The 14,830-nt window shown below is 35.2% G+C and overlaps 2 protein-coding genes across 8 annotated transcripts in view; one reads left to right on the top strand and one right to left on the bottom strand.

Moving 5' to 3' along the window:
• LOC129724929 (uncharacterized) overlaps positions 1-14,830 on the top strand; it is a 311,814-nt gene that overhangs the window by 256,460 nt on the left and 40,524 nt on the right. The gene's annotated exons all lie outside the window — the stretch shown is intronic.
• Positions 1-14,830, bottom strand: part of LOC129724934 (uncharacterized) — a 36,454-nt gene that overhangs the window by 488 nt on the left and 21,136 nt on the right. The window contains exons 3-5 of one of the 3 annotated variants that reach the window (XR_008727986.1): positions 1,153-1,267; positions 311-1,079; positions 68-159 (exon numbers count right to left, since the gene is read on the bottom strand). Coding sequence is in view for 1 of the 3 variants with exons in the window: in XM_055680224.1 (XP_055536199.1) it covers positions 68-159; positions 311-476 (258 nt within the window). In the remaining 2 variants the exon portion in view is untranslated. Of the gene's footprint in view, positions 1-67; positions 160-310; positions 1,080-1,152; positions 1,268-14,830 lie in introns of those variants that run through there. The other 2 variants (XR_008727987.1, XM_055680224.1) reach the window with 2 other exon arrangements.

Below are 14,830 nucleotides of genomic sequence, written 5' to 3'. Positions count from 1 at the left end.
GTGTGGAACAGAGCAAAAAAGAAAATCACATTTTTTTGTAAAGAGCACAAAATTAACGCAAACATACTTTGTAAATTCCAAACAAGTAGAAACCGACAATTGCTATCCCTATCTGTACAATGATAACATCCACTAATGCGTAGTGGTAATATGTTTGCACTGGAAGAAAGGGAGCATCATTTCAAACTTCTCAAAAAAAAAAAAAAAAAAAAAACAGAGATAACGTCCAACTAGAAATCTTCACGCGTTCCGAAAAAAAACCCCTTCCTTCACAAATCACATTTCCAGCTGACTGTTCCGCTATACTTACAACTGTCCGGCACCTTCCGGATGTCATCGTACTTCATTAGCAAATAGAACGACGCCGAGATGGAAGCGAACATCGCCCACAGGCTCATCAGACCCACCAGCACGCCATAGAGTCTGGGGCTGAGCAGGCAGTCCAGCAGCGAGCAATCGGTGACTTTTCCGCCCATTCCACTCTACCTAATCGGACCGGAACTGGTTCGGCAACTTTCCGGGTTGCGCTCGTTCTTCACACTGTCGAAAACATCGCACTTGGAAACAGAATCGAGAATATCTGGCCGACGACGGTCGAATCAATTTTTGTGATAGTTGAAGTGGCAGCACCTCTCGGGTGATGCTTATCAACTGCGAAATACTCTTCGACGAATGATTTTTTTTTCTTATTTTAATTCATTCGTCTGCTTCGATTACACGCGCTCAATCCCCCGAAGGATTACAGTTATCAATCAATAGGCTATATTTTGGTTTGTATTTATGTTCTTTGATCATTTATTCTGCCGTCTAGCTTATGTTGGTTACACTTACGTCTAGTTATAAATAACACATATATACATTCAACACTACAATCAGTACAGCTTCTTTTGTGCGAAAGAGAGTGAGAGAGAGAAAGAGATAGAAATGAGGTTTTTGACTATAAGTCACCGTTCTTGGTCACACGGTTTCTACGCTTTGGAACTTAACGAACAGATCATCGTTGGTTTTAGACGTTTTGATTGTCGTCCCGAACAGTATCAAGAGGCTGAGCATCGCCACAAACACGTACACGAAGAAAGCTGCAACATGGAAGCGTTTAGTATTACTGATAGGTATACTGTTGCAAGTGGCCGAGAGTTTGTCTCATCTTACCAGTAGTTAGCATCCACACGTGGTATGGCATCCCATGGTCAATGTTCTGCACTAGGTAGGACACCCAGTCGAAGCAGATGGCGATCGTGAAGGGGACTATGCAGTAGCGGTTTTCCTGTAACGGGAAGTAAAAAAAAAACATTTTAAATATGATGTTTTTGAGTGCCAAAGTTAACAAAAAAAAAAAAAATAAAGCTTCAGTTATGTAATTTTGTTAATCATCACCATTCAAATAATTTTTACACAATAACTTAATTCTAAGAAATTTTCTTTTCAACTTTGATTTAATTTAAATTTGTTAAATCTTGAATCTAATTTTCGAAAAAATTGTATCTTCAGTAAAATGTATTTAACGTCAGGACGTAATAAAAAAGCACACATTGTGGTTACCGTTTCTGATTTCGAAACATTTCGTTCGAATACAAAATATTTTCAAGACAGTTTTGAGAGGCCTGTAAAATTATCAGAACGTTGATGGAATCGAATATTGTTCAATAGAATTTCTGTTCGTTCATGTGTCACCAGCATTTTCTTATGTGCCTACAGGTAAAATTCCAAATTTAGACAAATTAATTAATTTAATTCTGTTAAGGCATCATCTAGCTATTTTCATGCTAGTGTGCTTGCAGGTGGTATGTCAAATTAGAAAAATAGTGTATCTCAAACAATAGTTCGTTTTTGTTACATAAATTTCACCGTAAAAGAATTTTTGATCGATTGATGCCAAAACCTCGAAAACCTGATTATGAATGACTGAAAAATAAGCGCTCAAAACCTGACCACTTTTCCCTGGTTGAATTACTAGATTTTCAAATTCAGGTGCCTAACTTCGATATAGACGTTAGCCAACTCAAAAAAACTATTGTGTTTGGTAAAAGAAGTCAATCGGTTATTAATTAGGTAATCTCACTAGAGGGAAGATAGAATACCTACAACAATTCATACTGTAGTTCATGGTTGCGTTGTTTAATTGGAACTTATTTGTTTGAGTTTATAGGGAAATCTGCGAACAGCTACCGAACACAAGTAGTGGTTAATTGACAGATTCACTCAAACCCTACAATCTTCTAGCCTTGTATATGTTTATGTTGTATGTTTTATGATTAGTGTACTATCCTAACCCCTTTGATAGGATCTGTAGCAGGTAGAAGCTAACTTCTCCATGACCATCCAGACACCACCAAAATTACTCGGTGATTGCACCGTAATTTTACCATCTACATTTTGACAGTGAACGGGGCTCATTGTGAAGAGCCCCGCGATGCTGAGCTCCACACAAAAATGGCCGCACAGAGAAGACAACTGACTCACTACTGTCCAGTGTTGCGTAATCTGACGATGTCGCTGTTCATAGCAGTGTAACATTCATTTTAGGAAGCTCCGTAGCCGCAAGGTTACAGAGTCCGCCTTGGTAAGCGGATGGTCGTGGGTTCGAATCTTAGTAGAATCAGGCCATTTTGGTTGCCAAAGGACTTCAGCATGGGTTTATTCTCAGGCTTCCCACCAAGTACCTTTCCTTCAATCTGAATTCTCCAGTACCTCTGTTGACGCTCCTTCTAACAAAAATAGGTCCCTGTTATAGTTAAACTGGTGTGAGTAACGTATGAAAGTTCTCTCCAGGGAATTGTAATTAGGCGATATTGTTAGGAGGGACAGAGGCTCGGTTTAGTAGAGTAGTAAGCTTGAAGCGGAAAGGTAAAACTTACACACAAGCACGGATATGAATGATAAGCGTACCACTTACTTCAATACTGCCAATAATATGAAGTGCGGAGTACAGAAAACACTTGGGCAATATCACAATAGATCTAATCTCTGGTCGCAGTGATGAGCCCACACAGGAAAAAAAAAACTTCATTTCATTCCTACGTAGACAAATGTGCTGAGTACGAACGTGCCAGAGGGGTGGTACGTCCATTTGCTCTTTGTGGAATTGTACCATTTCCTCTGCTTTGTAACCATCGCTATACCGCTTAAACCACGTATATCGATGCACTCTACATCTATCTGATAGCAATGCAACAAACCAGCCAAGACTGTTGCACTGATCATTCACAACTTTAACCTCCGTCTTATGTACGCCAATCATTGCTTCCTGGAGTGTATTTAGTTTTCGACTCCACGTATGGAGTGCGTGGTCGTCAACTTAACCGCTTTGATCGAACGACCGTAGACCTGTAGGATTACATCAACCGCAAAATCAGGGAACTTTAGCTTCAACACAACATTATTCATGACATTCCACAACACTGGCCCCAGAATGGAATCTTGGCGCATCCCGGTGCCCTTGCGGTTATAGCGACGCATTTCTGACACTCTTCCGTTCTGTAACCTAGTACTCGGATGCTGAAAGTATCTTTTCAGAATCTTTTACAGCGACACCGGCTCTGAAGCACGGGCCTAACTAGCGTAGTCATTGTACCACCTTCGCCGTCTTCGCGAAAGTAGGAATTACATCAACCGTGAACCTGCTTTTCAGCAAGCTTACCGAGTTGTTCAGAAAACCGTTTACATAGTCTACCAAGCGCCTCCAGGGGCCGTCCTGATAGCTAGATTCAGTATTCCCTCCAGTCTTGCTCATTTTTAGAGTTGGGAATCATCATGAGTTCCTAATTTTTAGATGTTCGGCGAGTTGACCGTTCTTGATCTGTTTATGAAATACTAAAGCGTCGGACGTGAGATGACTCAAGTCGGCATCGTCCTTGACAAATTCCTAATTGTACCCTCGGTATCGAAATGTGATGCCATCCTCACGCGAATAGCTGGAGTATAGGCTCTACCCACCGCTTGCTGCCTTGTGTAATGTTCCATCGTCAACCCTTGAGTCCATGATTAGTACTGGACCACAGAGCTTCACATCAGTGATCGACTGTGCACTAGGGTGTCCAAAAAAAAATCGATGTTGAAAAAATCAAGGTGCTCAGCCCTAAATTGAAAGATAATGTTATTTATAGCATTTTTGTAGAACATTTTGACTTTCTAAAATATTGTTTTCATGTTGCCCAAACGTGATTTATGAAAAAAATTACTTTTTTAAGCTACAAACCCACTTTTTTGCACTTTTTTCAATTCTGTTCGATTCCTACATTTTTTCGTAAATTTTTTTATTCTTGTGGGGTTGTTTTTGAATATTTTTCCTGGTTTGGTTCAGCATTGTATTCAGTTTTTCGACTCCCAGAGCCCATTAAACATCACAAAAAAATTATTTTTTCTAATAATTTTTAGATAAAACCCTTCAAAACACAAATAAAAAAAAATTTTGAGCAAGAACTGAATTTTTATTGCAAAGCGGGATTTACCACAAAAATTTTCATGAAAAAAGATACTTGATATCTTATCGGGGAGCTGAGATATTGGCATTTTTATATGTGATGGAAAACTATGCATTTTAACAAATATGTTAAATAACTGTTTTATTTTGAGAGATAAAAATAACAATGTTCAGAAAACAAATGCATTTTTGGATGGCCAGTAACTTAGTAGAAGGTTTAAAAATTCGGAAAAATCTACGAAAAAAGTTAGAACAAAAATTGTGATTTTTAGTGCTTCTAATAGAAAACTTAATGTTGCTCGTAATATGTAAGAGATAGAAACATGATGTCTTCGGTAAAGTTTCTTTCTTCTTTAAGATAACCTAAAACTTTGTCGAAGACACCTTGCATCTATCTTATAATGATTAAAAAGTAAATTTTTTATCTCACTTATTGGTGGATTGATTACCCTTCTTTTTACATTAAAAGATGCATTTTTGAATATTCTGAAACTCCTCCGAACATACTTTATGGCTATAATCAACATTTGAATCACTATTTGGAAAATAGTACGCACAAACGACAAAAAAAAACACTGTGCAATGGATATACTGAGCTTTACTGGCATTTTTGACAAAATGCATAGTTTACCATCACATGTAAAAACGCCGATATCTCAGTCCCCCGATAAGATATCAAGGATCTTTTTTCATGTAAATTTTCGTCTTGAATTCCGCTTTGCAGTAAAAATTTCAGTTCTTGATCAAAAAAATTTTTTATGTGTTTAAAAGGGTTTTATCTGAAAATTATAAGGAAAATTCACTTTTTTGTGATATTCAGTGGGCTCTGTGAGTCAAATAATTGAATCCGATGCTGATCCAAACCATGCAAAATATTCAAAAACAACCCCACGAAAATAAAAAAAATACATGGAAAAATTTCGGAATCTAACAGATTTGAGAAAAGTGCAAATAAGTGGTTTTGTATCTCGAAAAAGTCATTTTTTTATAAATCACGTAGAAAGTCGAAATGTTCTACAAAAATGCTATAAATAACATTATCTTTCAATTTAGGGCACCTTGACTTTTTCAACATCGATTTTTTTTGGGACAGCCTACTGTGCACTAATTCTGCTGTAGTAGATACTCTTGTCGCAAACGTTGGTCAGGTCTAGGTTGAACTTCCTAAAACCTTCAACACGATCCGGCCTCTTTGGATCGTGGGGTGATTTTTCCACTCGACTGTCCAAGCGTTGTTCATCTTGGCAACTGCGAGTCTCTCGTTTGAGGGTGACACAACGTCCTGAATCGGGAACTTGCTCGTATTACATATGCCCGCTAAACTGGAAAAGTCCGCATTCTGGTTGCAGTTTCCTTGGATGCAAAAAGGGTTCGATGCGAAAAGGGTTCGATACGATGCCACACTTACATAAGTGGCTCCCAACCGTCCCCCTTCTTTTTATTTCAGGTAAAGGGAAAGCTTGCTGTCAAACACCTGAGAGACCAACCTCAGATAGTGTGGGGTTTGACCCACTAAAAACCCTCCAGTCTCCAACCCATAATACTCTCCGGGACGACCGCTACACCCAACGCAAACGGGGAACATTTTATTACTTTAGGGCAATTTTTTATTACTTATTGCGTCTTATGACTGCGCATTATACACAAATAGTAATAACCGAAAAGTAACAAAAATTATGACGGGCACACGCTTGTATGTGTTTCTGCAGGAGAACATACAGCCAAGCACCGCAGTGCATGTGTTAGCAAGACTTCACTCGCTGCATTTGTATTGGTGCAACGATCAGATTCATTTTTGCTCTATTCATCCACACATAATGAGAATCTCACCCGTCAACCTCAAATGTCTAATTAGCAGTGGTGGGCACCATTCCGCTAATTCGCTAATTCGCTAATTAGCGACGCTAAAATTCAGTTAGCGATTTAGCGATTTCGCTAATTTTTGAGCTGGTTAGCGAAACTGTTAGCGTCGCTAAAATTTTGGCCTTCGAAACGCTAATCGCTAATTCGCTAAATTTTGTAGAGAAGCGACAATAGAAATATTTAGAAAAGCTGTGAATTGCTGATGGCGTACGTAAATTGCTTCGAAAGATGAACATACTTTACTGCGAAAGTTACTTTTGTCAGTTTTTTTTTACCCTAGAATGAAGTTCCAGTTATCGTACAAGCCACAGGAGCATTTTGAAGAACAAACACAAGATCTAGATTGAATTTTCGCTACACCAAGAACTTTGGTAAATTGCAATGCGCTTGAAATTATGACAACTTTGGTTTTACTTTTTCGATTCAGATAATAATTGAATTTTTTTGAAAACATTCCTAAGAGTATCTATTTTCAATGCATGCTAAATAACTTTTGTTATTCTTGTAAGTAATTGTTTTCGTTTGTTTAACCAAAACAGATCAGGTGGTCCAAATCTTACAAAACACGAGCAATAAATATAACGATATGACTATTTACTAAGGCTGTGCGAGATTTCGAATGATTTCGTATAATTTCGCAAAACTCGAAATTTCCCGAAATTTCGCGAAATTTCGGTTTCGCGAAATTGCCGAAAAATTTCGTTGAATTTCGCTAAATTCCGCCTAAAATTTCGCGAAATTAAACTTCCAATTTCGACGATTACGAAATTTCGCGAAATTCATGTCATCACTGAAGTCATATTCGAGGAATATGAAGACGTCCAAATGCGCTACAAGGTATCTAGTAATTTATTTGTAGGAATAAATTTTACGCATCTTTTACGTACATCAAAATGTGGTTATATTTACAGCCCACAAGGTTAAAGAGGTAACTTTTAGTCTTTCGTTTAGGAGGGCATAGCAATTTCTGTCAAAACTAAAGCTCTGAAGCTCTATCTTACAGGCCAAATGTTCTATGCTACTCGACTTGTAAAAATTTTCAAGCGTTTTTTCGGATTTCTCTGTGTTAGAGGACTCCTCTTCGCACACCGTAGTGTATTTAAATGTGTTTTTTCAGATAGTTCATTGCTATCACTAGGCTGACGGGATATCATGCCTTATAGTGTGCAGACTTAGTGATCGATGTGTCAAGCAGAAAAAGTTGTAATTGCCTGAATTTTTAGTATTGTTTCAAAACACTCTGACTTCAAAGTCAGCATAGGTTTCAAATTGCCAGGTACCTTATCATAAATATTTTAAACGTGTTACCAAAAAGTATACTTTATCAATGAATGAATAAAAAGTACATGGTTCGCTCTCGTTGAACACATAACTGAGAAATGTTACTCTTGTTTTATGGGACACAAAATTTTACAATGTCAAAAACAAGTTCAGATTATAGCATGAAAGTGATTCTGACTTTGCACTTGACGAATATACAAGGTAGAAGAAAAGAGAGGTTAGAAAGAACGAGAAATAAGAGAACGAAGATGATTACGAATAACTCAATTGAGTAAAGAGAAAACTATTTGTTTGTTGCATTACAACATTCCATCCTAACTGTTGATTGGTTAAAAGAAAAATAATTTTTAGTTTGTTTCAAAGAGGCCGTTCCCAAACCACGTAGTCATATATAGGGAGACGGGGGGGGTTATCAAAAGACCACGAAAAATCACGTGGAAGGTGTGGGGGTTAACGAATAGACCACGTAGTCTTTTTTCTGACTTATAATTTTTTATTGCCACTAAGTCAAGACGAAGCTTTCGCAATTTTTTAATTAATAAATTTATTTACCACGACTAATTAATGAGTGTCACGGAAAGTTTGAGAGTTGTCAGCAATTAACTGTAATCAAATTTTTGAAACATATTTCAAATTTATCCGAACGAAGAAATATTTTTTTGTTTTAAACAGGCTTTGCCTTATATGGCATTTACTTCTTTAGAATAATAGTTCTATTTTGCTTTGCGTCGGGATTTATGTTATTTTTCCTGGAAGTATATTTCAATACTCAACGACCGGTAAAACAAATAAACGTTTTGGTCTTAAAAACAATATATAAGACCTGGATGTTCGTGAACTGAAGGAAGAAAGAAAGATGTTTATATTTTGTTCGACATTCAAAAACTTTGTAATTTATTAAAAAAAAAAACTAAGTTACAAATCCGATATCCGAAAATCACTAAAAGTAAGGTTTCACTTATTATCAACTAAATATTTTTCTAGATGATTTCTAGATGAGTATACAATTTACCATAACTATAAGCGATAGTTATAGTCTAGCCACTTTCAAATGCATTTTAAACTATTAAAAGTTGGTATTTAATCTAAGATGAATTTTTATTTTTGAAAAATCGAGTTGAAGCTCAAGATGTAACTATGACACTATCGACAATTCGATGCAGATGACCAGCGCTGATTTAAAACTAAATTAATTATTTAAACTACGATAAATCCTTCGTTCAGTAGATCGTGGATTGATTGCTTACTCGAAAACGACTCTGAATCTCGCTTCTTATACGGATCCACTGCACAGCTGTTTTATCCAATATCTAAAGACTTTTTCTCCATTATTTGATTATTTTCGAAAAACGATTTAATATTATTTTTAAATTTCATAACTTGAATAATAGTTCATTTTCTCAATTGTTTGATGTTTTATATGTTATATTCAAACTAAACTTACAAAATAACTGAAAATGAAAGTGATTGAAAAAAAAAAGGAAAAAAAAACCATTGCTCATGAAAAAATACTGGATTGCTCAAAAAAATATTCACACAAGCAAAATTCATGCAACATGCAACATTCACACATTTGTCTCTGCAATTTGTTATTAACAATAGCAAAGCTTGGAATGACGAAGTACTGTCCTCTTTTAATCTTTGATGGGTAGTTCAAATCCCTCTCTAATACTTCGATATAACTTCACACATGATAAATGACGCGCATGAAACATCTGACATTTGCGTTCCATCACAGAAACCTTTTATAGTGTTGCGAAACAACATAACAATCTTCATTCCATCACCACCACCTTTGTCTACTTCCCAAGTAACACACAAAACATGTTAGAAAAGATTTCTTCACATAACATTTATTTGACACGGCACAAATACAATTTAATGTTTAACGGCGCCAATTATATCTGATGACTTAAAAACTAAAGCAAATTTTTTATCCTCGCTGCCGACTACGAGCTGAAATTAAGTCTAACTTAAAACTAGCATGGGATTTCCAATCAGTGTTTTGTTGTTCAATGGTCGTCTGATAATCGTCGAATGGCATGTATGGATTCGTTCTGCTGAGCCACGATAGAAAAGACTTCACAATGACAGTAGTCATATAAGAGTACTATAAACGCAATAGAAAACTTGTGTTGTTATATTGTTATTCTCGAGATGTTCTTTTATAGCATAATTGTATTATATAGATTATTGAATATAAACTACCGCTGCTCGTCTGTAACTTGTGTTTATGATGTTATCAAAACTGCACAGAAAACAACTTAAAATACAACATTTGTGAGAAATTATTTTTCATCAGTGATTCAACCACATTTCGGAAACAAGCTCGGTTTTTCCTGGTTTTGGAGATGTTTTTCAACAGCATGGGTTAAGCGAACAATAACTATTACATGAATGGCACTTGTTTTCTAAATGTCTACCAGATGTTTACACTATTAGAAAAACTGTGTTTGAAATGCCCAGCCGGAGCAGCCGCACCAATTCAATATTACACGCTTAATAACGATACTACGTACCTACAAAGTGCTTTGCTTGGTCTTAGTATTCAGCAGCCAACGCTAAATTGCTTGATCAAATTGTTATTGAAATTATTTAAACGATTTCAATAAAACTATTCGAGGTGGGTCAAAATGTGCCATGAAAAGATAAACAAAACGCTTGCAGTGCAACCAATATCATTTCACTTTATGTTACCATATATCTAACAATGTTTTCTAACTTAACAATAGATTAACAATACATTTGCGCATGCGCTGGGTAAATGTTGTCATGGCAACGCATTTGCGCATGCGTTTTGTTATAACGAATTCTGACCCACGAATGCGCAAATTTCTTTATTGCACTGAGTCAGTGCAGATCTACCCAAGAAAAAAAACGACATTGCGATTTACTACGCATGTAAGAAAGAGATGCCAGATAATTGTTTACGAACTAAGCCCATGCGGTGGTGGGGTAAATTGCAATGCAAAATCTGTTTTCCACTGATTGACAAATAGAAAACGGTATCCAATGAATGGCGCATGATTTTTTTTTCAGAAGTAACAAACAATGTTTCACCATGAAATTTGACGCGTACGTAGAACTTTGTATTACAAATATCGAAAGGATGATCTAATATTGTTTCTTATTTTTCGGTGATTATTCGAAACGCCATAATCACTATTTTTTTTCTTGTTCCTACTATAAATCAGCGCCGTTCGGCAAATTTTTCACTTTGAAGTTTTATGCTTGCGTCAACGATGTTTTGATTAGTTAGCAATTACAACTTGAAAATAACCTGGAGATGTATTTTGCAGCTTCAGTCTAACAAGTTGGCTTGCTTTCATGGAGTTATATAATACTTCATATAGCACCAGTACTTGTTATAGTAGCCTTCAATTTTTGCGCTTTTCTGGTGATAGAGATGTCATGGAAAAGGTAATGTCAACTAAAATCTATAATTGAAGGTTGTATTAGAGAAGTTATCCCAACTGTTCTATAACAACGTGTGTTACTTGGGTTCTTTGTTTTCGTCTTCTTCTACATAAGTAAACAAATACTATTTGATAAAAAATTAAAAAAGTTGGCTTACTGTAGCGCATTTGCAGGATAGTAGATAAACCTATGTTTAATTTTAAAAAAATTTAAAAATTTAAGGTCGATATACCAAAATGTCTTAAATCAAAACTGTTGATCAGATTTTACATAATGTTCAAAAATAATGGCCAATAGCTTAACCCGATCCCGGCGGAGAGAAATCAGTTATTACCTCGAAAAAATGAAAAAAAAACTCTTATTACTCATCAAATATAAACATAATTAACACAAACTGTATTGCAAATTAAAGATCAATCTGTACCTTATTGAATAATTTCATCGTGAAAATTTTCAAGTATAATTGTTGAACTTGAATCAAAGTTTGAATGTCACTCGTCGAGAATGGGTTTATCTTATACTCTAAGTTTTTTTGAAACAGCTAAAATTTTCACGTATCAGCAAAATAATTATCCCTTTCTCCGTACATCTTGAACGTCGTAGTACACTTGAAGAATTAATTTGGGGTACAATATGTGCAGCATGTCATGTGAAGGTTAAATGTCTTTGCTATTTTTAAAAATATCGAAAAAAAATTATATTGCTCTATCTTTAAGTACAACTTCTTGAGAACATTTTTGTAAATTTTGTTAGAGCCTTGAGTAATAGGAAGAAAGTTAGATAGATTTCAAGTGCGGCTCGTCACGGCGCTATAAGCTAAACTTGAAACTCGATATGTTGTTTGCATAAAATGGCTTTGCCGAGTTACAGCCGGTTATCTTCATTTTTTTTTTTATAAATGTTAACGTCTTCGGTCGTAATTGATTTTCTAATAAACAAACAACTTTATGCAATCGAATAACTGTACTATTGAAAAATTACAATTTCAATCATATAAAAATTGCTACACACTTGAAAAAAATCCAAACTGCTTATTTTCTCGAGCAAAAAGGTTTATAATCCCCATCATGTTCGTGACATTTTCATAGTCTATCATCAATGAATTACAACCTTATTCCATCACTTGACAACCTAATTTTGATGTCAATTCTATGACATTACAGAACTTATTGGACATGTAACTATAAAATAACGTTCATAATCGACCTACAGTGGTTTGGTTAACTTTAGATTTCATTTACATGCTTGATATCTTTGATACTATGTCTTTCTTACATCTTAAAATTGCCTTCCGCCCTTTATTACGTTTTTGGCGGTTTTTGTCGATGCACCTGAATCAGAACCTATAGCCATGTGCTAATTTAACACGTGTGCCGAATATTAGTTTTAGACGCAATTAGCTTTGATTTCCTTACGACTGGCTTCATACCAGGCGAGAGGAGGTGAGTGGAGGACTAAAAGCAAAGGTAACTTGTAGTCAGAACAGGAGTGTTTGCGTTGCTACCCACAAAAAAAAACAAACTTTAGTGTACCTCAGCTTCAGAGTTTGCTTGGGAAAAAGGCAATTTGAGTAACTTTCGTTTGTCGTGCGCGTGACTGAAAGACAAGCAAACTATATATATTCCGATATTTTTCTAGATGATTTCTAGATGAGTATACAATTTACCATAACTATAAGCGAAAATTTTATCGTAGATGATCAAACTACTTAAACAAATTTTATTTATTTTGATACTCAACGACAAATTAAAAATCATTTTGAATATACTCAACAGAAAAGCATATTTTAAAATACTTTCAGGTAAGGAAATTATTATATTTGTTAAAGACAATGAAATATTATCAAAAATTAAACAACTATATCTATTTGTTATTTTGGTTGTGAGAAAATGATAATACTGAAAATTCTATTTACAATTTGCGCAATAACTAATAATCAGTTTTCTTGAACCTTAATTTTTTTTATAAATTTTTCATACTTTATACATATATTTGTACATATATTTGCAGAATAAGATCACAAAACAAAAGACCACGAAAGACCACGGGGGAGTAGGGGGGGTATAAAAGGGATCAAAATATGACCACGTAGTTTAGGAATGGTCCCAAATGCATTCTATTATTTTTGGTCTCGCAGAAACTCACAGGGCATATTTTTTTAGGACAAAATTATTTTCTACAACCTTACCAGAGACACTAGTTATGCCAGTCAAACAAACCGATTTAGCTGGAAAAATAATTTTAATCTCGGATTGGACACTCTGTGGGTAATTAAAGTATTTTTATAATCAAAACAGTTGGTTTGATTGGCATAGTGCCTTTGGCAAAGTTGTAGATAACAATATTGTCCCTTCAAAAATAAACATGTTGTAAATTTTTTTTTAAATATAACTTTTTTTTGACTCCTTCATCGCTTCGGTAATTTTTTTGTAATTTTTATACAAAAAAAAAGATTTTTGAAAAATTTAATTTTAATGTTTCTTTTGCATTAAAAAATGAATTTTTTAGAGTTTTTTTTATCGGAAAGATAGAATTACTGTCTAAAACTTTTCCAGAGACGTCACACTGATCAAAAAACTTTTGGCTCTGGAAATATTTATAATCACAATAACCCTCCCAAAATAGCATTTTCAATAGCTTCTCAGCCTATAGAAACGTTTATGCAAAGTTTAGGCCAAATCTTAAATGTCAAAAAATATTGAAACTGGGACATTTTTTGTGGAACTGCTCAGTTAAAAAGTTATTTCAAGTTATATTAAAAAATGTGCAAAAATATTGAAAACTTCAAAGTTTACAGAATAGTTAACTTAAATTTTGTTTTCCTCGAATTGATAAAGATGTCACTTAGTCTAGTCTGACTAAACAGTGTTAAAAAAAATTCAATAACACTGGACGACAAAAGCGACAAAAAAGTTGCCCTCCAAAGGTTTTACAGCTTTTAACCATTCCTGTGAATTTTGCTGCTTTTAGAATGCAGAAATGCATCAGAAGGCCGCCGAGGAATTGCTTATCGGATTCGTCGCTTTTACGTTTGCATAGGGCCCATCTCTCATGTTTTCCAGTTCGAGCTCTAGGACAAAACTTGGATTTTGAATGATGAAAGTGCTATGAAAGAAGGATTACTATTTTAAACATAGTTGCATTCAAACCAAAAGAATCAGTTCAGAAGTTTATTAAATTATTATTCACAAAGACATTTCGAGTTTGACCTTTATATCATTTGTATCTATCGAGGTGCTATAACCTGCAATATAATCTGTATAAATGAATGCATCAAGATTTTAGTTTTTAACATTTTTGATTTTCTCGTCATTATCAGTTTATCGATATCTGAATACCTACGGTACTCTTCGTACTTCGTTAGCGTACGCTCCAACTTTACAAATCATTGTAATGCTATGTTTCAGAAACATTTATTTTATTTTTAGAAATTTCGCGAAATTTAGAGCCCAATATCGTTTCGTCTCGAGAACTCGAAATCCACCTTGATTTCGTTTCGACTAATTTGGCGAAATCGAAATTAAGGGTTAATTTCGTTTCGTTTCGTTTCGACACCAGAAAAGCCAGTTTCGCACACCCCTACTATTTACATATTAAAAAGTTAGCGATTAGCGATTAGCGAAAGTTCCGCTAATGTTGGTTTAGCGTTTAGCGTTTAGCGATTATCGAGCTATATTTTCCGGTTAGCGACTTAGCGATTAGCGTCGCTAAATTTTCGGTTAGCGGTGCCCACCACTGCTAATTAGAAACACTTCTGTTTCGTCCCCCAGTGTTGACATGAAATGAATATATGTTATGCTGTCTGAACAGAGTTGCCGAAGTTGCGAATATTGTTCTGGATGGGCA

The sequence above is a fragment of the Wyeomyia smithii genome, chromosome 2, assembly GCF_029784165.1.
Source record: "Wyeomyia smithii strain HCP4-BCI-WySm-NY-G18 chromosome 2, ASM2978416v1, whole genome shotgun sequence".
Classification (NCBI taxonomy): domain Eukaryota; kingdom Metazoa; phylum Arthropoda; class Insecta; order Diptera; family Culicidae; genus Wyeomyia; species Wyeomyia smithii.
This window is presented reverse-complemented; position numbering and strand designations above follow the sequence as displayed.